The 22,241-nt window shown below is 55.0% G+C and overlaps 7 protein-coding genes across 7 annotated transcripts; 4 read left to right on the top strand and 3 right to left on the bottom strand.

Annotated features, from left to right (window-relative positions):
- Positions 1–431: 431 nt before the first annotated feature.
- Positions 432–2,932, bottom strand: LY79DRAFT_6134 (dual specificity phosphatase). The gene is made up of 3 exons (XM_060561963.1): positions 2,719–2,932; positions 2,189–2,506; positions 432–2,134 (listed from the first exon to the last, which is right to left on the bottom strand). The coding sequence occupies exons 1-3, from the start codon at positions 2,771–2,773 to the stop codon at positions 618–620; spliced, it is 1,890 nt and encodes a 629-aa protein (XP_060420585.1). The 5' UTR covers positions 2,774–2,932; the 3' UTR covers positions 432–617.
- Positions 2,933–4,060: 1,128 nt separating this feature from the next.
- Positions 4,061–4,838, top strand: LY79DRAFT_532525 (transcription factor Pcc1-domain-containing protein). Its single transcript, XM_060556300.1, has 2 exons — positions 4,061–4,309; positions 4,419–4,838. Exons 1-2 carry the CDS (start codon positions 4,257–4,259, stop codon positions 4,708–4,710), a joined length of 345 nt encoding a protein of 114 aa, XP_060420584.1. The 5' UTR covers positions 4,061–4,256; the 3' UTR covers positions 4,711–4,838.
- A 357-nt stretch (positions 4,839–5,195) lies between these two features.
- LY79DRAFT_503715 (helix-loop-helix DNA-binding domain-containing protein) lies at positions 5,196–7,273 on the bottom strand (the record flags this gene model as incomplete). The annotated part of the gene is made up of 2 exons (XM_060553428.1): positions 5,196–6,662; positions 6,716–7,273. 2 exons carry the CDS (start codon positions 7,271–7,273, stop codon positions 5,196–5,198), a joined length of 2,025 nt encoding a protein of 674 aa, XP_060420583.1.
- Positions 7,274–8,151: 878 nt separating this feature from the next.
- On the top strand, positions 8,152–8,801 carry LY79DRAFT_6101 (uncharacterized protein). Its single transcript, XM_060561937.1, has one exon. It carries the CDS (start codon positions 8,334–8,336, stop codon positions 8,694–8,696), a length of 363 nt encoding a protein of 120 aa, XP_060420582.1. The 5' UTR covers positions 8,152–8,333; the 3' UTR covers positions 8,697–8,801.
- A 1,730-nt stretch (positions 8,802–10,531) lies between these two features.
- LY79DRAFT_6038 (uncharacterized protein) lies at positions 10,532–12,715 on the top strand. Its single transcript, XM_060561867.1, has 7 exons — positions 10,532–11,087; positions 11,144–11,222; positions 11,343–11,542; positions 11,598–11,734; positions 11,818–11,938; positions 12,023–12,065; positions 12,143–12,715. The coding sequence occupies exons 1-7, from the start codon at positions 11,011–11,013 to the stop codon at positions 12,539–12,541; spliced, it is 1,056 nt and encodes a 351-aa protein (XP_060420581.1). The 5' UTR covers positions 10,532–11,010; the 3' UTR covers positions 12,542–12,715.
- A 3,250-nt stretch (positions 12,716–15,965) lies between these two features.
- On the top strand, positions 15,966–16,455 carry LY79DRAFT_532511 (uncharacterized protein). Its single transcript, XM_060556299.1, has one exon. The coding sequence runs from the start codon at positions 16,131–16,133 to the stop codon at positions 16,344–16,346; it is 216 nt and encodes a 71-aa protein (XP_060420580.1). The 5' UTR covers positions 15,966–16,130; the 3' UTR covers positions 16,347–16,455.
- Positions 16,456–17,609: 1,154 nt separating this feature from the next.
- Positions 17,610–18,242, bottom strand: LY79DRAFT_6012 (uncharacterized protein). The gene has a single exon (XM_060561841.1). It carries the CDS (start codon positions 18,200–18,202, stop codon positions 17,693–17,695), a length of 510 nt encoding a protein of 169 aa, XP_060420579.1. The 5' UTR covers positions 18,203–18,242; the 3' UTR covers positions 17,610–17,692.
- Positions 18,243–22,241: the final 3,999 nt, after the last annotated feature.

Here is a 22,241-nt window from a genome sequence, read left to right as displayed (position 1 = left end):
CTCATCGTGTGTGCGTACTTTTTTGTATTGATACGGAAAATCAAACGGGCAAGGTCTCCCTCCATCACGTGCGTATGTTTCGTGCGACCGACAATGTCCAGAAACATCTCCCCAGGAAACGAAGCATGCCCACTGCCACTGCCTCACTTTCCTCATTTTGCCCCCTTCTTCCTCCGTGCCCAGAAGACGGGGAAAAAAAGACAGAAACAATGTCTGTATGAAACGCAGCAAAACCAACAAATGTAAATACAAATACAATACAATCATCAATACCAATGCCCCTCCGTGAACGCCTCAAAAACACAAATAGGTTGAACCGGCTGATTGCCAAGCCAGGTATATATACGCATCGAATGCCTGGGGAAAGGGGAGAGAAGAGAAGAGAAGATGCAGTTGCTCGTCATCATCATCGTCATCGTCATCGCCTTGTCGTGAACACCATCCCAGTTCGCCGCAATCTCCAAGGTTACCAGAACCCAACGCCAATTCATGCAGAACAACATGGACCGGTCGTGATCATCATCATCATAAGTGGTTAGTAAGCAGTCGGTCCGAGTCTCGCGGTCCAAGGGGGAAACTCAGGATCGAGGGCCGGGCTGAATGGCTCTGCGCGACACCTAGGCGCCAGAGACCTTTCGTGCTGTTGATGCTGCCGTCGCAGACGTGGCCGAATTGCCCACGCTGCCGACACGCCCGCTCGTCTTGCGTACTCCCTCCTTAGACCTCGGCGACTCTCCCGACCGCTTGCTGCCACGAACCTTGGTGAGAACACCCGATGCGCTGCTAACGCGGTCGACATGCTTGACACGTGATGTGCCGAGGTTCTCAACGTCGTTGCTGGCATCGTTGTCGATGTAAGTCTGGTACACGGTGGCGGCTGAGTGACTAACTGATCGCTTCTCGCTGCGGCCAGGCGATGCAGAAGCCTTGCGGTGCGCGCGCATTCGGATGTGCAGTTCCTCGTCAGACTCGGCGCTGTGTGTTTGCTTGTGGATTGTGATGACTTCGGCGGTGTCCTGGTGGATTCCCGTCTCTTCCTCGACCGTCGCTGTGTACGAAGTCGATCTCTGGTAGGGGTGGTGACGGTCTGCCCTGTTGGTCTTTCTGGGCTGGCCCGGTGTCGGCGCCGGGAGGTAGTCTTCTTGAACCCCAATGTTATTGCGGTCGTGGTCGACTTCGCTCAGGGGCGTCCGGTTCGAGGTACTGCGGTGGGGAGGCGTGGATGCCTGGCCGTTGCGGATCGACGTCTTTTGCATAGCACGGATGGGAGTGCTCGGCGCAGCAGCGTTAGCCGCCATCTCCTTGCGGAGCTTGCGCTCAATGCGCTCCTCGATCCACCACTCGCGGAAGATGCCCTGGTTGATGTGAAGCCAGTGCTGCTGGGGGCCGACGACCATGCCGGGACGCATGAAGCGCATGAAGGCGATGATTTCGTTGGCCGTGAAGCCGTGGCGATAGATGAGGTACGCGCCGATGAGACAGCCAGTTCGTCCGAGGCCGGCCTTGCAGTGGACGGCGATTCCCTTCTTCTTGACGGTGATGGTCTCGTGCGCCAGTCTGATGAACTTGCGAACAGTGGTAAGAGGCGGGCAGGTGCCGTCGTCGAAAATCATGTCGAGGTGGGAGATGCCCATGGCCTCGAAGAAGGAAGGGGAGTATAGGGGCGAGTTGAGACGGACGACAAGGCCGATGTTCCTCTCGGTGAAGTGCTTCAGGACGTTCTTGAAGGGCTGGGGAAGCGTCTTGTTCGCGTCCAGCTGTCCGAGCGACCTGGGGAGTGCATCGAACTCCTCGGTACCCTCAAGGACCTTGGCAACTGGGGCGTGTTGAGGCGAAGCGAAGGCCAGGAAGTGCGGCGTGATCCAGTTGAAGTCTCCGTGCTCCACTCTCTCGAACTTTTCATACTCGTCGAGGTCAAAGTTGTCTAGGGCGCAGCAACCCTCCTCCTTGGCCTTCCAGACACCGTAGACAACATCCTGGACGGTGATACCATAGTCGGCTTGACTGTATCCAGCGTCACGGAAGGGCATCAAGGGCGGGTCGACCTGGGCGATGGGGGCCAGGGCCAGGTGCGGGGGCCAGTTCTGGATCAGGACCATGTAGCAGGCAAGCATGCAAGCGGCGTTGGCGCGACCTGAAAAGAAGCATTAGCAAGGGAGGTCAACGGCGCGGGAACGCTGCAACATACTTCTGGGATCGGCTCTGCTCCAGAAGACAATTGGCCGATCCTTGTTCTCCTTGGCTCCGAGGACGTCGTGGAACTGCAGGGCGAAGCGGTACAGGTGGCCGATGTGCAGTGGGCCAAAGTCGTGGTGGAAAGCATTGTACAGGAGGGTGTCGTCGACGGTGAAGTAGTAGGGAGTTTGACGAGCGACGGTCTGGACGGGCGTGGGGCCTTCGGCGGCTCTCTGCGATCGCTTTCTGGGAGAAGACTGGACGGCCTCGCCGTAGGGGAAAATGGTCTCGGCCGTGGGCGGGTGAATGTACGCAGCCAGATACAGGCGGTCTGGGAGCCAAGTCAGAAGAGACACGGGAAAGAAGGCGCAATAGAGGTAGGGATGAAGCTGGGCTAAGGCAAAGCTGTAACTGTCGGGTGATGCGCCCATGGCGGCTTGCGACGACTGAGGCGACCCGGACAGCTCGTGATAAGGATGCGACATGGCTGCAGTGACAAAATGATGTGCACAATGCAGGTTGGGAGCGTGGGCAGAAACATACCTGGGATATACTCAATGACTTGGCCCATGTTGGGGCTCTTGGAAGAAGGTGCCATTGGTCTTGGGAACTCTCTGTTTCCTCTTGATTTTCTATATCAATTGGGAACGGATGAGGAAGGCAGTTGCTCCCGTGTGAGGCGGCGGCTTGATTTAGAGATGCAAGCGCAAGCGAGTGCCTGTTTGTGAGAGAATATGACAGGTGCAGGAATTATCCAGAGGCGGAGGATACGATACTCCTTTGTACGCAAAGTAATGCGCGGGCGCAAGGGAAAGTAGTCTCTGGGGAAGTGGCAATGCGTGGTGGTGAGAGGTAGGAATGTTGAAATGGCCTGGGCTGAAACAATAACAACAACAGGTGCACTCTCTGTATCGGGATGGATTGGAATCGCCAAAAGAGGTTGCAAGCGCCCTGGAGGAAGGTGGGGGGAAAAGCAACCCGATTTCTGGAGAGGAGCCAGGAGCTTCTTTGGCGATTGAGAGAGAAACGGAGTGATATCGAGTTGGGTAAAAAGAAGGTATTGCGAAGCGCAGGGAGGGACCGAACGATGGTGTTTTTGTATGGTTTGGCGTATGTTTTGCTGAAGCGGTCACAATGGGCCCTGGCCCAAAACAGCAAGGGTCAGTTGTTGTTAGCCTCGTTGCGCTGCGCTGGCTGCCGGGCTGCCAGGCCGTTGTCAAGACAACCTGCCAGGGGGGAAGCACTGGCCATTTGCGACGCCCTGGCGAATCACCTGGGGCCCTTGGTCGGCCAGGAACGCCTCAGGCAAACGCACCCGCCTCCCTCCCGCCCCCAGTCATGGCCCCTCTAAACCCTTTTGGGCTCTTGACGGCTGGTGACGACCGCTCGAGCGCAAACCTCCCTCCTTCTTCCCAAGATATGCGCTAGGTAGAGTAAGACCATAAACGAACCTGCCTTGCCCTGTTATGTTATGTGTGTGAATCCGTATTATTCCTTCACAACAATCGAGCTGCTCCGCAAAGAGGTTCCAGACTTGCTTATCGGGCGGCACTGCGTCAGACATACCCGACGCCAGGCCGACCCCACGTTCGCATCCCTCCTTGTGTGGATGATGACCGCATCCATCACAAACACACCCAGCACCTCCAATGGAGAGAGAGCGAGTCACCTTGGGGATGGTGCGGAGAGTCCTGTGCGTAGCGTTGCCGTTGCCATGCTTTGCCTAGGGGATCGATCCGTTGGGGGAGGGAGTGTCACTTCAACCTAATGCCGCCATGGAAACAAGCCTGTGGAATGGCGGGGCAGTTTATTGCCGTTTTGCTTTGCCCCCTTCCCGCCTGTGATCTGGCCGCTCAATCTCACACTTTCCATTGTGCGTTTTGGTGTTTTGTGTTCCCGCTTGGTGGACTGTGCTAAACAGAAATTCTGCGCCGCCCAATGACGATTGCAGGTTTCCCCCCCCCTTTTGCCAGCTTTCCCAGTCCCCTCCTACCCTGCCTATCTGCTGAAAGCACCCCTCACTCCTCCACATCTTCCCCCTTCCCCTCCAAGCGCAAATCAGCCGCGCCGGAACCGCAGCCATGGCCGTCAACACCACCACCACCACCACTGACGATGAGTTCCCGTGCTCGCTGTGAGTTATCACATCTGGTCTCCCTTTCCCCCTTGCACCCCCTTGTGGCGCATTGTTTCTGGGCGCACCACCGGAGAGAGAAACGGATCACTAAGACACCAAGCCGCAGGACCATCGACGTCCCCTTCCCTACCCCACGCCTTGCATCCGTGGCGCACAGAGCCCTCGCCGTCGACCAGGAGCTGTCGCCGCTCGTTAGGCGAACCTTCTTTGTCGACGACGCCTCCTCCTCCGCCGCCGCTGCCGAACCCGCTTCCGTCCTCCGCGTCCACTACAAGGCCACCACGAACCGCATGCTCCGCGTCGCCGTCAACGGCCTCATGGAGAGCCTCAACCTTGTCGTCGAGGTGATGGAGGAGCTTGACGTTGACGTCTTGGAGCACAATCGGGACAACGAGTGAGTTGAGTCATGCAGAGTAGGGAGAGTTGCGGATATTGAAAAGAAAAGGAAAAAAAGAAAAAGCAAGGAAAAGGAGCATACAGAAAAGCACCACCTGCATGCGACATAACACGGAACGGAACGGTGCATCATCTTTTTGTATTTATTTCAACATTGTGATACCCTAGAATATACGGAGTACAGCCATATGATTTGTGCCGAGTTTTGTGACACCTGGGCCGATTGATGGGTGTCGATACTATGTGTTTGTCAGGCTTTGGTCTAGACTTGTCTAGAAGAATAGAGCCCCATACTGACGTCCGCGTGTTGCATACGAGAGCCACTTGTGTGGCGAGATTCAAAAAGCGGGAAACTGCTGCTCGTGAACTACAAAACTCCGAATGCCCCTTTCTACCTTGTATTATTTCGTATATCAAGCCTGTGCCGGTTGCTCGGTTTCGTCAGAGGGGGGGGGCCCCGAGCCTGTCATCATGTTCGCAACTAGCCCTATACGGTCTCTCTCTGCACCTCCTTCGCACGCAGCTCCAGCTTCTTCTCGGCCTCCTCGGCTCGTTTGTTTGCGTCGGCGACTTCTTGCTTCAGCTGCTTGATGTACTCGATCGCCAGCTCGACAGTGCTGGCCTTGCTGTTCGGGGCGCCGCCGGTCTTGGACTCTTTTTCTCTCTCCTTCTTTTCCTCCGCCTCAGTCTTGGAATCCTTCGGTGGCTGAGGCAACAACGTTGCCATTTCTTGCAAGGCCGAGTTAATGCGGTTCCGGCGGCCCTGCTCAGCAATTTTGTGGGACGTGCGTTTTGATGTGAGGTTGGTGGACAGCTCGCTGGGATACGTCACGCCGGGCACGGTGTTGCCCTCGATAATGTTCTGGTAGTTGGACTTGGATGCCAACAGACGGGATGCCGTATCTTCGGCAGACATGCCGCCGGGGGTTCCCGGCAAGAGCGGCTTGATGCTGGGTGATATCCTCGGTCGCAACGCGGGGGAGACGTGCACTGAGCTGACGCTACCTCTCTTGCCCTGGGCACCTCTGGCCATAAGTTTCGGCGTTTTCCGTGCCGTTGGACCTGTCGAACCCGGCGCTAGGTTAGGGCTCGCGCTTGCTGAAGCAGCGGCAGTGGGTTTGGTGAAGGTGGGCGAAGGGAGCGGCTGGAGTGACGAGGTCCTCGCCGAGCCAGGGTCTGACAATGACTGCGTGGGCGTGGGCATGTCCAGTTTCGGGGGCTGTGGTCGTGTAGTAAAGTTGACGGACTCGGGTAGCTCGAACGACTCGATGTTGTCTGATATTCCCAGGTCTTGGGGATTTGACGAGGCTGAGTTGTTCGCGCTGGAAGCGGGAAGCTTCATGAGAGAGGCCGGCGTAGCAGGAGATGGCTTGCCTTGTACGTGAGCCGGTACCGCGGGTTGGGGGTGAAGCTGAGGCTGAGGTTGAATGAATGGCGATTTGCTTGACTGTTTCGGCTGGGGAAGGGGCGGCGGTGGCATGTCTGAGATATTCTCCGGCGACACTGACGCATTTTCCGACTCTTCACTGCTCATGAGGCCCGGCAGAGCAGTTGAGGGCAGCATCTGTTCCAGCGAGTCTTCGTTCACTTCCCGGAGAGCCTGTGAAACCATTTTTGGCGTGGCTGTAGACTTCTTACGTTGAGGCTTCGAGATGGGCGACTGTCGCACACTGTTCTTTACCTTTGCTCTCGAGGTGTTGGTCTTGCGTGCCTTCTTTGCCAGGTCGAACCCCGGAGACTGAGTAGTCGTCTCGACTTCCATCTCGGCCGGTGAGTTGTGGGCTGAGAGCGACGACCGCCCGTCATACACGAGGCCTTGGTCGCTTTGTGCATGGAGTGCTGGTGATGTGAGAGGGCTGAAGTATGCGCTGGGAATGGCGTATCCGCCGGCTTCCATCTGGAAATGGGGATCCAAGGGGGTCACTGCTGGTGAGACCAATGGGGTGAAGGACATCTTGAAAGGTCAGCTGGGAGCTCTTTTCAGGCTCGAGGCGATGGGCATCTTACATCCTGCTGTTCCTTCATTCGCTGATATCTGCTGCCGAACATGGGGGTGTGGCCCTGCTCTGTCGAGTAAAACTGGTTGCTGGCGGGCGGCATCTCAAGACTTTGAGGCGTTGGCGGAACAGCATGTGACCGGGTAGTGTAGTAGGCGACCTGCTGTTCCTGCATCTGGCGATGCTGCTGCTGCATCCGTTGCTGTTGGAGATACTGGATCTGGGCGTCGATTTCCGTGATAGCATCCGTCGGCGCGGGGGGGATCATCTGGGCCGGTATGGCAGGATGTGAGGCGCCGGTTGTCATGTTGATAAGCTGCGACTGGAGGGATGAGCTGGCATTTCCCATGACCATGGATGTGTCGGTTCCTCCCATTTGGGTGTCGAGGTGCTCGTGCCCGGCCTGGTGCATCATTCCGGAGCCATTCCCGCCCTGGTAGTCGTGGAAGTCGAAGGGCATCGTGTCGCTAAGGTTGCCAATCCCACCCATGTCCAAAAACTGCTGAAACTCTTCATCGTGGTTGGGTGCCAAACCCTGGTCTTGGGGGTTCCAAGAAGCAGCGTCCATTATGGCTTGACTAGGTTTCCGAGGCGTAGGGCGTCGTTAGCTCGACGGCAGGTGGTGAGGTGAGTGTGCTCGTATTCGATATCGGGACTCCAACAAATCCCATGGCCCAATTCAAATCAAGAAGCCGAGTTGGTGTCGGTATTCCAGGTCGATAGCGACAGTCGTAGAAGAATGTCAGGTTGCAGTCGATCAAACAGGGTGGGCAAATTGCGCAAAAGATAGGGAAGACTACCTAGGACGCTTATCGTGGGGTTCGTGTTCGAGACTGAGGAAACGCTGGTGGTGGGTGTTCAGGGCGCACAGAGGATTAGTGCCTCGCGCCGAAGTATCTCGGTGGCAGAGTCTGAACTCTCTCTCGCGCGCTCTCGTCGCGGAACGAAGAGTCTTTCTGGGCAGCCCGAACGGATGATGTGCGAAGAGCGAGGCGAGAAAGGAGTGGTGGAAGCAGGAAAACCTGCCTCTCTTGGTGGAGAGAGAGGCTGGAGGAGAGGGACAATACGGCCAAAGACGGAGACGCAGTAGTAGTGGCAGCGGTAGCGGTAGCGGCAGCAGGTGATAATAATGGTGGGGGCACACATCTCCCCGAGGAGAAGTAGGAGGATAGGATGGTGGGGGTGGTGCGCACGGCCGGTGACTGGTCGACAAGCCCGTGAATACTTTTTTTTTCTTTTCTTTTTTTTACGTGTGCCGGCGGCGGATCCACGCCTTGGAACTTTTAGCGGGCGCTGTATGGGGGGTAGTTTGGGTAGGTATTCCAAACTATTACCTACTCACCTCGGACGTGGTGTGAGGATTATCCCATGCCGGGGTAGCACACTCATGCTCCTTGGAAGTCCCCTGTTCGGACCTCTGTTTTTCATTTCATTTCTTCGGACTAAGTACCTGTAGGTTTTGTCGAAGCGGCCATAAACGCGCGAGGGGGCGTCCACTGGTTCGCCTTTGCTTACCGTTGCCAGCAAGATGCCACAGCAACGCAGGCACATACCAATGATCTCATTCGGGTGCTGAAATCCCAATAAGGATCCTAGATCGTCAGCAGATTGATGTGCGGTCACTAGGCATGTCCAACCAAACCGCCCAATCCCTCTTTTTCTCAGTCCCTCGTCTGAAGCTGCATTCGATGGCTCTGTCGATGCGAAACAACTGCCTAACAAGGTTTCAGGTCCGGTCGCCCACCACCCGGGAACATCCGCCTTCACTGTCAACGCTGTCCAAAGCCAGAAATGTGTCAAACGCAAGCGGCGCCGGGACTGGTATCCGTGTTACTTGTTACTTGGGACATCCAGTCTTGACTAAGTTCACCGCGTCCCGTCTGTGCTCAAGCCCGACCCTGTCCAACCTTTACCACGGGACGAAAACACTCCTCCCTCCACTCGGAGTGATTGTCGGGGAAATGGTCAGGCTGCGATGGCTGGCCTTTTGACGGGACCGATGCCATCGCACCCAACCAAAAAGCCCACAAGTCCCCAGTCACCAAAACGCGCGAGATACACTAGACTAGACGGAGAATAGGCGGAGTAGGGGGAGGTGCGAGATGAGAAGGAGGGAAAAAACCCCTTCTCCCCTCGGTGCCTTTTCCTCCCTTGGGCAGGCGCTCTGATCACTCGCAGGCCTGGAGCTAACAATATTAACTTCAGTGGAACCGGTCCGCTATTGGCAACGGTGCCGGCTCCGCGCTACACAAGTCCGTTGTCTCGGATCGACCTGCTGGGTGAAGAATCGCGTCGCGAGCGAGGAAACGACAGTAGCTGAGAGAATAGTGGTACCGGCAGCCAGGGCTTCCCGGCCGCCGAAGTCCCTGACCGCAGGTGCCTCGTGCTTGATCGGGTCCATTTCCGACTTGACCCATGACAACTGACGGGTTCCGCAGCGCGGTTTCGCCTGCATAAAGGGTGATTTGAAGGAGGATCCGAAGGGCTGGCCACACATATAAGATGTAACCTATGGTTCCAGTTTCGGCTGAGCTGCCCGGCAATCGGGCGTTCATGTTCGTGTTGCTGCCAGATTCAGTATCAGGGCCCATTGCGAACCGCCGACTCGGACAAACGAACAATCACGGCATGCATGGGAAGTGCGGCAGAAAGGGGGTCCACAGCATGGAGAGCGAGGGACAGCTCTTATAAAATACACGAAGAACCAAGGCTATTTAATTCTATTCCACCCTATCTTGTATCTCCAGGGAATGTAGCCTCCTCGGCTAGCTCTACCCTAGGGAACGAAGTGACGAAAAGGACTTTGGGCAGGGATTTCCCGTCTTTGGTTGGTGGCGTTGGTGACTTCTTTACCGGTCCTCAGCCTCTATAGGTAGGTAGTTTGGTGAGCAATAGGGTAGATACCCGGATATCTCCATGGTATTTCATCAGAAACCTTATCTTGTGTTGAGTACCGAGCATAGTAGTACCTTTACGGTGTTCTTTCCACTGCATATAGTCACTATTGTGTACCTGTGCGACCTCACGAAGGATCGCCTTGTAGGTATCTGTACCTCTGTTGCCGGTCCTCAGGGCCCTCTCCCTCCCCTGCTTGCTTGTTGGTCAACTTTCATGGGGGTTTTCTATCGGGGTTGCACGGTGGCTCGATCATCGCGATGACGGAAAGCGCCTACCTAGGTACGTAGTTTGCACCTTACGGTCCTTCAACAACATCACAGGCGTACCCATCCAGAGCTTTAAACAATATCAAACCCCGCTATGAAAGTTCCCATATCAAAGTGCATTATATACCTGTCCCTTTCTCTTTTTCTTCTTCTTCTTCTTTTTTTTTTTTTTCTTTTCGGGTTTTTTACTTTTATGTTTACCGGTCCTTCGATAATCGATCCTCTATAACAGCACACGGAGCGCCCGCCAGAGCGCTCTTGTACACAGACAACACTCGGCGAGCCATCCCCAACAGTATAGATCGAGTGCGACGAAGCAGTCAGTTGGTTTGCAGCTGTTGTCGCCTCCAAGGCCGGAACTGTGGATATCCAGACTGTGGCAGTGCATACCTTGATGAGGACCGAACAAACTCCCGCTAGCTTATGAGCATTGCCGTCGTCAAAAGTTGCCATCCAACGGGGTGAGCATGCAACAAAGAGAAAGGGCTTCCTCAAGATGGAGTGGACAATGGTATTTTCTAAACAGATCGGGAAGCCAAGCACCGGGAGGTGATGCTTAAATTCTGCGGTGGAGACTGGTTGATGGATTGCAGCCGCATTCGGCTTAGGGCGTATGATCGCCCACGAGCTCCTGGCCCGTCCTTCCTAGCCTTGCTCTTCACCACCTGTTCGTCTCCCTCCACAAGCCAGCAATTGGTGCGGAGCTTCCTTCTGTCCGCTCGACCTGACCTTGGGCCATAATCGATCCAAAGCCACAATGTTTCGTGGACTTGTACGCTGCACCTTCCCTTCGTGAGGGTTGATCTAGGCCGCCCGCCATGCTCTCAGTTCGCCGGATCTGATCTGATGGCTTCCGGGTGTGGAATTACCCCTCAATCCGCTCGGCTCCTGCCGCAATTATATAGTTGCACGCGAGCTCAGCTCTGAGGTTGCCAGGCGTTCCAGCCCTCAAAATGCGACGACTCTCGCTCTCGCGTTGATGTATTCCGGATATTCATCACCGACATCAGATCAAAGGCTGTAGCCAGAATCATCATCGTTGTCACCGCAATCGTAACCAGGGTTCGAATCGTCGAATCGTCGCGAAACGCAGGGTTGGCTGGGCGGACGTTTCGGTCATGCCAACATCACCACAGCTGCGATGTCTCTGCCACTTGGTGCGAAAGCAGAATGCTGGGTTTGGTTTACGTTAGCCATCTCCTCGGTAATCCTGAGATTGTTAGTTGCGCCGTTCCGTCTTGCCGAGTTTCCCTGTGGCTGACACGATGGTGAAGCATGTCGCAGTACATCATTCGAAAGCACAAGTTCCTTAGCGACATCCCCGTGGACGACGTTCTGATGCTCATTCTGGTCGTACGTCTGCCCGTAGCCACGCATGACGCGACCTCCCCCACGACCTCCCCCACGACCTCTTCTTCTTCCATCGTTGGGAGACCATGACAGATAGGTTTACTGATTTACCTGGCTTATTAGTTTACGTACACTACGGCAATCGCTGCCCTGTACAAGTACTTTGACATCGCCGTGGAAACTGAAATCGATGCTCTCACCCCGGAAGAGAATTTCGCAATCGGTCGCAAACTGGGGATCATTAACATCCTCGCCGAAACGGCCATACAGACGACCTTGTGGGGCAACAAGTGCTGCCTACTCTTGCTGTACGACCGCCTGGCGTACGTTGCCATCCATGCGATGTTGACATGGAAGGGGAAATCTCACGAATGACAGTCTCTTCGGTCACTATCACAATACGTTGATTTTTGTCGCCACTTACACGGGGTTGGCATATCTCGCGGTCATTGTTGCATTGTATGGAGGATGGTGTCGCCCGTTCTCCGACTACATGGAACTGAATCCTCGAAACGGTTAGTCATGGCAATCGCGGCGCATTCAAATGCTTGCAAATGACAAAACGTGCGGTGGCGAGAGTGGCTGACATCCAATGCAGTCCAGTGTTTGACGTGGACGAATTACAACATCCTTCAGATCACGATGAACCTCTCGACGGATCTTATCCTGCTGCTGATACCCGTTACGCTCATCAGCCAGCTGAAGATGAGGATAGGAAAGTACGTGCTCCTCGATTGGCCCCGTTTGCCGCATCGCTCCTATGTTGCCTAAAAGCTGAATGTTAACTCTCGTGGCCTTGCCAGGAAGCTCCTCCTCATCTGCCTGTTTAGCATGGGCGTGTTCGTCGTGAGTCCCTCCCTATACAGCACCATTTTGCCCACCTGTGCGAGCCACTCGGTTTCCTGACCGTGTTCCGTCACTAGATGCTCTGCGCGACCCTAATGAAGGTCACCGTCTTCACCAACCCGACCAACCCCGTCTGGTTCCTGTGGTCCGTTCGCGAAGTCAGCATGACGATGCTGGTCGGCAACCTCGTCCTCAGCATGCCTATCCTCCGGACCTTGTGGCGCTGCTTCGTCCCCGGGGCCGGCGACAGCATGGGAGACAAACCCTCAATTGCGGACTCGGGCGCTACGTCCACGGTTACAAAGAGCGGTGCAAGGGACCCCGCCGTGTCGGCGGCTTCGGAGCCGAGCGCGTCGAGGCCAGTGCCCCCGACGAGGGTGGCGATCAACAGCGTGTACACGGATGTTGATATCTATGGCGAGGCCGGGCCGGGTAGCACGAGCCAGAGGATATCGCTGGGGCAGGAGAGTGTATGAAATTCGCCTGGAGGGGGGTTTAATGACTGCGGCTCATGGTTTTTAATTAGCTAGCTGTACATACGCCATGCAGTTCCCTGGATGATGAACCGCTGTATGATAGATGGGGTTTTCGCAGAAGACGACGAGACGCGCCAATCAAGAGATGAGACAAACAAACACACACTGCTCAGAAAGCCCAGACTGTAAGCATGCAATTGCAGGGGAATATCTCTGTCGTCTTGTCGTGCGGGACGAGTGATTCAACACTGAACACGACCATCACCATAACACGCAACCAGCACCTCAACGACTTGGCCACCGTCAACGGAGAGGGGCAGGTCAGAACGTGGACATGGGGAGCCCGACTTCGAAGGGTTTCTGGGAAGTGAACGGCATGTACTTGAAGCTTGTATCGGTTTTCGTAAGGATCAAGTTGCGGGAATGACTGGCGGCTTACACGTCAGCGTCGTCGTCTTGGGTAGGCATTTTGTACGTCAGTCTATCGCATTCCATCCCTCCCAAAGAAGATCGGACGTTGTTGAAAGGATGCGGGTGACATGTCCCCCGGATAACATAGCCTCCAGTTTCTTGACCGGATGTCACAGCGGAACCGGCGGTCTACCCAAACTCGCCGCGACGGGAACTCATCCTTAGGTATTGTTTTCTTCCTCCGGCCGCGGCCCGTTCTTGGTCTCCGATGCCGCCTCGCCCATCCGTCCCCAAAGGGCAGCCGTGAAACAACCATGGTGGCCGGCATAGACTCCAGAGCTCTCTCGGCATTTCGCCCGTCGCCCGGTAGCGCTGGTCGGCTTCGACGGGCTTGACGACATGCGGCTGGACGAGCATGGCCCGGCTGAGCACAGGCAGGGAAACGAGCCCTCTTGGATCCCAAGTTCCCGGGGTGACTCCACGGCATGTGCATTCCGAGTATCCTGCTCTGAAGCGGGGGCGGTTCTGTGTTTCCTCTTGGGGGGATGATGAAAAGGACGGTGAAAAAGATGTCCACCTTTAGTTGCCACGATGAGACCTGGACCCGGGGCAACCACGCTTGCTCTGTACTTACCTCGACGGTACTTTCCCCTCCGCTCTTACTCGATAATAAGCATTGCTTCCCACATAGATCTCCGTCCCGTCATGATACCAGAAATACCTATGCCATTCCTTGCTTCTCGTCCTCGTTGATGACCTCAACCTCAACCCCCCCGCCCCCCTTGGAACCTTTTCGGGATCTCGGAGACAAAATTGACGACTGCCCGTCTCTTGCGTCGATGGGCCCTCACTCCATGACGCTTGAGCAAAACACGGCATTGAAACCAGGGCTGGGGTTTTCATGAAAACCACGCGAGAGGCTTGGAGAGAGAATCAATATGAAACCAATAAGGTCAAAGAGTTGGAGAGGACGGCAAGGGGAGCTGACCGTCCTAGCGTCCCTTTGACCGTGGACGACGGTGCAGATTCATCAACAAAGCCAGGTTCGTCAACAGAGCCAGAGTCTTCACGAATCATGATCTCCGTAGGTTCAATCCATAGAGTACCAGGAATCAGTCACATATGGGTAATTCGACGCAGGAGTTCTACCGGCCGACGTGCTGGCATACAATATCGAACTCTGTAGTATCTCACGCCCCCTCTTCCGCACGAAGTGACATCGGCGGAGTGTATATATAGATACGTCCTAATTTCGCACCAGTCTTGGGGCCGAGAGAGAACACCCGCTCGTCAACAGGCCCAGCCGTTGCTCTGTGGACATCTGGTTTTCGTGAGATGACTCGGGAGACTCGCCAAGCACCAAGGACGAAGAGAAAAGAGGCCTTTCCTTGGCTGGGGGGCTTCCCTCTGCTCGACTTCCATTCTCCTCGCTCTGGTTCCGTCCCTGATGCCCCCTTCCTGTCAAGCATCGAACAGCCGGCGTCCGCGGTCGCTCGGCCCCTTCAGCCTCACCCACACTGCCCCATTTCCTCGGGAGGTTCCTCTCCGAGTTTGGCTACGGGGGCTAGCACCGCCCGGGTCTCGGAGCAAGACATTCATCATGAGCCGACGAACGTCGGGCGCAAAGGACCCATCTTCCCCTCGGGATCGACCGATGCCACTTCCCTCCCACCGTTCGCTGATCGACCTCATGTGGGACATGGTTTCTTCGCGACCGCCCCATTTTATTTCCGATATGTTAAGTGCATCGCAAACCACACCGGCGTCACCGGTCGTGAATCGTCAGCCAACGATCGGCAGAGAGACGTCCTCAACGTTAACCCGGCGGACTGGAGAAGGCCTCACTGTAGGAGAGATACGTATCCAAGGCGGCACCTCTCAAGGTCGCACAGGCACACAACCATATTCGTACTCTAATGTAACCGTGCCCGCTTCACTGGTCTTGACTCGTTAGCCGACGATCGGCGCAGAGACGCCTCAACGTGAACCCGGGGGGCTGGAGAGGGTCTCATCGTCGGGCGACGAACCGACCCAGAGGCGCTAACTACGGCAGCCTGCAGGGCGCACTGGTCCAAAAGTCAACTTGGGTTGCTACACCTACCCCTTTGCAAAACTCTTAGGACTTTACTTTGATTGGCTCGCTTAAAGTGCACGGGCTAGTGGCAAAGTCTAAATTTTTTCCTTAGAGAGAATATAATTCTAAGTATAAATAATAGATAAATATAAGAATTAAGAATCTTTAATTCTATTAAGATAAATATAAGTATTAAGAAATAATAAATATAGTGTATACTCTTAATAGTAGGTAGGCGCTAGTAATAGTAGTGCACGCTGGCAATAGTGGGCAGGCGCTGGCAATAGTGGTGTACGCTGGCAATAGTGGGCAGGCGCTGGCAATAGTGGTGCACGCTGGCAATAGTGGGCAGGCGCTAGCAATAGTGGTGCACGCTGGCAATAGTGGTGCACGCTGGCAATAGTGGGCAGGCGCTGGCAACAGTGGGCAGGCGCTGGCAATAATGGGCAGGCGCTGGCAACAGTGGGCAGGCGCTGGCAATAGTGGTGCACGCTGGCAATAGTGGGCAGGCGCTGGCAACAGTGGGCAGGCGCTGGCAATAGTGGGCAGGCGCTGGTAACAGTGGGCAGGCGCTGGCAATAGTGGTGCACGCTGGCAATAGTGGGCAGGCGCTGGCAACAGTGGGCAGGCGCTGGCAATAATGGGCAGGCGCTGGCAACAGTGGGCAGGCGCTGGCAATAGTGGTGCACGCTGGCAATAGTGGGCAGGCGCTGGCAATAGTGGGCAGGCGCTGGCAACAGTGGGCAGGCGCTGGCAACAGTGGGCAGGCGCTGGCAATAGTGGGCAGGCGTTGGCCTACGGAAATAAGCCGGAAGTTGTAAAAGACCAGGATCAGGGCTAAGCCTTTTATGGGCCTATGGGGTGTAGTGAGGTTATATAAGCATTATATCTAAACCAATCAGACCTTATTAATAGAGATTATAAGTAGGCCTAAATACACACCATACCGTATCTATATTATCTTTTTGTCCTAAAGAGGGAATTTCTGACTTTTGGACCAGTGCGCCCTGCAGGCTGCCGTAGCTAACCTCCCGATGGGTCGAGTAAGACAGCAGAGAACAAGACTTGAGCGCCCAATGATCAGAGTTCAAAAACCCACCGCCCATGCGGGAGAACGAACTGCAGCAGAAGCTTCGTCGTCGACCTGGCATCGGGCTAGCGCGGAAAGCCTGCGTTATTACCGGGCAGCCCCCAAGTTATTTCGTTGAAACGTCGAAAAAGAAATCCGCCAGAAAGATCGACCAGGCCGCCAGCAGAAGCAGAGAAAAATTGGTTGATCATTGCCCTCCGAGAAACCTTGTCGCTTGCCGATATGCCTGATGCTTCCTCACCTTCTGTTACTGAACCGCGCCATGCAACGCTCTGCCCGGCGTCGGCCTGACCCGAAGCCAGCAACGTCTGTGGTTTTTTTTTTTTTTTTTTTTTTTTTGCTTCCTTGACGATCCAAACGCACTAGATTCTCTTCGAAGCCTTCTAAAGGTTTCATCCACTAGGGATTGCCTGTTCTCGACCCAGAACTCGGGTACGAATATTGATAATGAAAAAAAAAAAAGTCCGTAGAAATGGGACCCCAACGTGAACCCCGTTTGTCAGATCACTGGGCCGTCTGCTGCCCATCCCGGTGGAGTAATTATGTCGATCATCAGAATACGGATAATTCAATCAAACACAACCTCAACGCCAGCGACGAGGGCTGGTTCTGGAACAAGATCGGCTCTGCTCGCCAACCCTCCCCCTCAAATTGCTGGTAGACTTTGCAACGAGGGTCAGTCGCTAGTCCAGAGGCTAGCTCCGCCCGTCATTTGCCTCCCGTATTGCGTAGAAGGCACAATCCACAAGCGGGACGGTTTCGCGAAATGAAAAAAGGAGAGAAAAGTAAGATTCCCAGGCAGGATTGTACTAGGCGCAGTTTGCGGAAGGACAATCATCTCCTCTTTGCCTGACCGGTCAGCCGGGGGATGCCTCGTGTAGAATTTGCTTGGCCTGCATGCTCGTTCTGTCACGGCCCGGTTCGCCGCCGTGACAGTTCCAAGTTCCAACAGCATACGTGATGCGCCAAGAAGGCCAACGCCGTGTCGTTGGCAAAAACTGCGCTTCGCAGCGAAGACGGTCAGCCAGTCCCCTTCAAGAACATGCTGTATGGATGAGTAAGTCGTTAGATGAGCTCCCGTAAGCCTCTCAGCCCCCTTCCCCCCCCTGCGGATGCTTACGGTGGGCTTGGTCTTCCCCAGGCCTGCAAGACCTTCGGAGAAAAGTGACCTGTCGTGGCTTTACTTGTTGGGTCCTCGACCCACCTGAGCAGTTGACCGGACCGACGTCTGCCTGGCCCTCTCGCCCTCTTGAGGCCTAGACGTTGCCTTAGCTGCGGGTCATGTTGAGGAAGAAACGGGGCCGGATCGGGCTGGAAGTCGGGGACACGTCTGGTTCCTTGTGAGTGATTCCACTCTTGACGCGAGTTCGGGGCAAGACTTTTGAAGCATGACAGCATGCGGAGACCCATAGGAAACTAGTTCATCCAAGAGAGCCCCCCGGCCTGGCGAGGGGGAAGGCGTGGTGCGACATACACGCGGGACAGTGTGCATTATCTCGGTACGGAACGGATGGCGTGTGCCTGCGGTGCCAAGATCTGCCTCGCTCACCCCTCAGCATTCGCCGACCAACCACGATCAAGTTGGACAGCCCTCATAAACACTCGAGAGGATTTGTGCCTGCATTGAGGCATGCAGCATCATGCCGGGAGGTCCAAGGATGTGACCAAATTTGCATCTCCGCGTGGGTGGGTGGGGGCATGTCATGTACGATGGAAGGAATGTCAGACCAGCCTGCTGCGTCGAGACCAACTTCTGTTGCGCAGCTTGTATCCGTAGAGGTGCGATGATGCTCGGGTCGGGTCTACAATAGGTGTAGGATTCCTGTGCCTGACCCGGGGACTTGGTCTGAAAGTTACGAGACGACCCATCATTTCGCGGAATCCCTGGCAAGAGTATCAAATGTGGTTTTGAACAGGTGGTTGTATCTTGGTCGAGACATACGACCTCGTCCTTAGGGGGACTTATATGATCGAGGGTGCAAAGTCGTCGGCTCGGTACCAGTGCAGGGAATACGAGGATAGCATCTGACCATATCGGTTGGACAGTGGTCTCCACATTGCTTTCGCCATCGGGTTCGGAACCCATGAGAGCGTCACGTCTAAAGACGCGTCAACTAACCGCAAGTCGTTTTGCGGGGGGGGGGGGGGGGGTGGAGAGGTAAAGGGCATCTGCAGTTGTTGTTGGTCTCCTCAGTAAGCTCTAACACACAGAGCAGGGTCCAGTCTGGCATACCTTGTTACATGGTATCCGTACACGTACTCCTCATTTGTGTCTTCTTGGAAGGTAGAGGATAAACCAGGCGAGTGAGCCGGCAAGCCTTCTGATGTCGAGAATCTTGAGAGGTGACTGGTGGAGTTGGTGGAGAAGACGGACGTGGCCCCTTGGTCAGTGTGTCGGTACTATGGACTAACCCCCAAGTCCTTCACAAAGTTCGACCAGGGTGCCCTAGCGTTGCGGGATAAGGAACATGGCCTGGAAAAATAAAGGGGCACTCGTCAGTTGCCTCTGCACTTGATTTCATCATGATTGATAAGGTTTACTCAACTTGGAGCGCATTTTACGTCGGCGTCTGCACTAATCTTGCGGCCCAATGAGAGTTCGCCTGTTGTTGTTGTCCTTTATTTTATCACCTCTGACCTGTCATCGCCGGCTAGGACAGCTACCGTTTAAGTTTTGCAGTCGGTCCGATGCATATTTCTGCTGCAGTTCTGTGTCACGATAGTAGTACTGGGTTTCTTCCACAACGTCTCCTTGCGGTCGACGAGACAACAACAACAACGCCCGACGGTTGGTTCCCTACTGAAAGGTTGCAATGCAACGCATCGCAGATGTGTGCTCGCAGGGAAGCCATGTGGGTGGTACTCGGACCGGGTAGCGGAGGGCGGCCCCTTGTTTGGCACGCGGCCCGTTCGGAGAGAGGGCTCGAGATCGAAGCACACAAAGGCGCCATGACTTGCTCTGGTGTGGGGGGCCGAGCCAGTAATGCGGATACTGAGCGGGCATATGGAGTTCTATACTCCGTACCGTGACGAGCAATGCTGACAGGCACAAGCGTGGACGTCGAAATGTGTCGTCGAGCTGCTGAAGGAATGCACGCGACTTCGGGTGCAAAGTGCGAGGAGGTTGAGTGAAGGGGGGTGCGGCAAAGGTGTTAGTTGATCGGATACCGTTGGAATGGGTGTTGACACCAGACGGACGGCTGAGAGACAGCCGCTGATGGATTTCTTCAAGGTATGACCTGGAATCTCGAAAAGCAACGCGTTAGTAGCGGCCGTTGAGCGTCACGTTGGCGTTTTGTTGTTGGTACTCTGTAGGGATACGCGGGTAATGTTGTCTTTGGTGTCGCTCTGGTGGTGGTGGTGGTGGTGTGTGTGTGTGTGTGTGTGTGTGTGTGTGTGCCATCTCGGGAAGCTGGCCCGATGGGGTTAGTCTACTGTCACATCCGTATGTAGGTGTAGGCAACCTCCCGAAAACTGCTGGTCGCCCAGTGCCAGATCCCCGCTCAGTCGGCGTCCTTAGTGCTCTCCCACCCATATCTGTTCTAATTGTGGGAGATGTGCCTCGCTCAACAGCCTGTCAGCACGCTTTCTTTCCGTGTTTTGCATCCCCCTTCGCCGCGGTACGGTATCCCAAAAGTAAGAGAAGCTGCAAGGGCGGGATACCGGTAAACCCCTGGTGCATCTTGGCGAGACGCAACAGACCACGCGGCTATACACACCGTCGCTGGCGATGAGTGATGGCAAAGTCAGCCCTTCCTTGCCCCCAGTAGCGCAGTCAGCCAGGGTATCAATGCCCAGGAATACATACGTACCTACATACATGCTTGCAGCCATCTTGTCGCTCACGGGCGAACATCCGATCGACGAGATGCCTTGCCAATTGGTGTCATGGAAACATTCCTGGAGCTTCCTTGTTGAGCTTCCCCCGACGGCAATACTATACTTCCCAAGCCTCGTTCAGGCAGTCCTGGCTTGCTTACCGAAGGTCCCCTTCGAGCTTAGCCGACCATGCTGTAGGTAGCCCAGACCAGGAGGCGCGCAGTGGAGCCAGAGTTCGCATCTCACTGTCTGTTATCGAGTATCCACAGTCAGGTGTTGGAAATAGTCTGGCCGTACAAGGCAGGCCGTATTATCGGCCATCGACGTCACAGCATGCACCATTGTCTCCTCTGACACTAATACTCATGCATGTCAATTGGAATAGAGAGCCAGGCTGCTTCTGCACTGGCAACAATTCAATACTGACCGCTCCCAATCCCTTCACCCTTTCGCAAGGATAGTCAGCCTCACCGGATCCGTGACATCGAACCCTGCGAACGGCGGAGCACCTGTAGTCATGATACGGCCTCGGATCTCAACGATACCGTTGCGGACCTGCCCCCCCCGAGTGGCACCGGGTCCTCAACTTTCCCCCAAGAGGCCATTGCCCCTGGTCGAATATCGGGCTCTCAGCTGCCTATGTAGTAGTCGGCCAACGACCAGACCCTCTTTTACGTTTGAGCTATTGACAGTGCACGCACTCATATGCATTTTGTGATATGTTTTCTGATATTAGTGTAAACAAGCCTCGTCATTTCATAAAGTGACCTGAGCACCTGGTTCAAATTCACTTCACAGGTCGGAGGCAGCAATCCCCCTGGCTCGAAACGCAGGAGAAAGGGACAAGAAGAGTTAATCATCCATCCCTCTCCGCCCGCGCGACCTGGCTGCCGCCCCTCTTCCCCAGCCGGCTCTCGTCGCCCGACATGATCGCTTATGATTCGAAACCTCTCTGCCAGGTTGGAGTGGAGCACGTCGGTGTAAATTCTGTTCGCGATGCAGGAATGCGTTTTCCCATTCAAACTACCCGATGCCAAAGAGCGCTAGCTGGTGTGCGAGTGAACGAAAACTGGCCAAGGTGAATCCTGTCTAAGAAACTGTAATGTTGGCAAAGGCAGTTGCTTGAGCGTCCTAAAGCTCAAGCTGACGAACTCAATAGTCCAGTCTTCAGATTCGAGACGACGAATCTCACTGAGAGAGAGGCACCTGCGAAACATGCCGAGAGCAGTCGTCGGTTTGGCAATAAACACAAGCCGATACCACACGCTTGAGCGACATCCGTGCGCCCGTTCCGATATTTCCAGAAGGGTTTCCGACGGCTGTACGACCCTGCAATTCCGGCGCCGAAGTTTGGTTTTGCGCCGTTGGCGTTCGCTTCGGGCGACATTCCGGCCAAGATACTGGTGTCGTTTCGTATGGTTGGCTCTGATGCCTATTTGTCTCTTCGTTGCTACCTAGCTCGTCTTGCAGATGCAACTCCGGGATCGATAACAGGTACTGTTTTGGCCCCTTAGGAGTTGGGGATTTTTGAGAGTATCACAGCCAAACTGCAATTCTAGGCGAAATGTGACGAATCCCAGGCTGGGCATGGGGTCAGCGATGCCAGTGCATAGCACTTCAGATATCTCCTAGCTCTGAGGCTGATCAAACGGTCACTGTTCTTCAGTTTGTTCGTTCTGTGCCCCGATCATGCGGAATTTGGAAAGGATTACCGTTTCGAACCTGGCACCATGTCGACCCAGGAACAAGGGTAGAGCAAAGGTCTAACATGAAGTGCACTTCGTGATGGGATGACAGATGACGATTGCGTCAGTACTCCATGCATTCGCCCGTGGAATATGCCGACGGACCAACGACCGCTTCGAAACGAGTGCATCTCGGCCAAAGTAGAACATGTGAGCATATATCACACGAAACTCGTCAGACTGATGCGTGACACGCAAAAAAACCTACATCGGCTCCATGCCAGATGGAGGCCGAACGGGATTTCTTCGGTTGAATCAGTAAGACTGCCGATGGCGGCAAGTGCCTGACCCCATCCTCTGCAAGGCATGTAACAAGTTCAGTGTATAGTGTGTAGTAGGCGACATTCCTGAATAGGCTCTTCCACAACGTCTCCCGCCGGGTGGATTGCCCTCTTTGACAGTTCGTATAAGTGTGCTTAGTAAACCATGCTCCGTCTGCCAAGCAATCCTCGAAAGTGCACTAGAGAATAACACACTTGTTGTGACCGACGCAGGGTGCTATTATGGTCGAGACAGGAACAATGGTGTACTCTGTATTGCGGGGTGGTCTGCGAGGGGGTG

The sequence above is a fragment of the Colletotrichum navitas genome (genome assembly GCF_030913465.1).
Source record: "Colletotrichum navitas strain CBS 125086 chromosome Unknown LY79scaffold_1, whole genome shotgun sequence".
Classification (NCBI taxonomy): domain Eukaryota; kingdom Fungi; phylum Ascomycota; class Sordariomycetes; order Glomerellales; family Glomerellaceae; genus Colletotrichum; species Colletotrichum navitas.
This window is presented reverse-complemented; position numbering and strand designations above follow the sequence as displayed.

Excerpts from the sequence above, each read along its gene's own strand:
- LY79DRAFT_6134 (XM_060561963.1), bottom strand. The coding sequence starts at position 2,773 with ATGGCACCTTCTTCCAAGAGCCCCAACATGGGCCAAGTCATTGAGTAT. Across the intron at positions 2,507-2,718 it reads AGTCATTGAGTATATCCCAG|ACCGCCTGTATCTGGCTGCG; the intron begins GTATGTTTCTGC and ends CTTGGCTCCCAG. Across the intron at positions 2,135-2,188 it reads GAGCAGAGCCGATCCCAGAA|GTCGCGCCAACGCCGCTTGC; the intron begins GTATGTTGCAGC and ends GCTTCTTTTCAG.
- LY79DRAFT_532525 (XM_060556300.1), top strand. The coding sequence starts at position 4,257 with ATGGCCGTCAACACCACCACCACCACCACTGACGATGAGTTCCCGTGC. Across the intron at positions 4,310-4,418 it reads GATGAGTTCCCGTGCTCGCT|GACCATCGACGTCCCCTTCC; the intron begins GTGAGTTATCAC and ends ACCAAGCCGCAG.
- LY79DRAFT_6101 (XM_060561937.1), top strand. The coding sequence starts at position 8,334 with ATGTCCAACCAAACCGCCCAATCCCTCTTTTTCTCAGTCCCTCGTCTG.
- LY79DRAFT_6038 (XM_060561867.1), top strand. The coding sequence starts at position 11,011 with ATGTCTCTGCCACTTGGTGCGAAAGCAGAATGCTGGGTTTGGTTTACG. Across the intron at positions 11,223-11,342 it reads TTCTGATGCTCATTCTGGTC|TTTACGTACACTACGGCAAT; the intron begins GTACGTCTGCCC and ends CTGGCTTATTAG. Across the intron at positions 11,939-12,022 it reads CTGAAGATGAGGATAGGAAA|GAAGCTCCTCCTCATCTGCC; the intron begins GTACGTGCTCCT and ends TGGCCTTGCCAG.
- LY79DRAFT_532511 (XM_060556299.1), top strand. The coding sequence starts at position 16,131 with ATGCGGGAGAACGAACTGCAGCAGAAGCTTCGTCGTCGACCTGGCATC.
- LY79DRAFT_6012 (XM_060561841.1), bottom strand. The coding sequence starts at position 18,202 with ATGGGTTCCGAACCCGATGGCGAAAGCAATGTGGAGACCACTGTCCAA.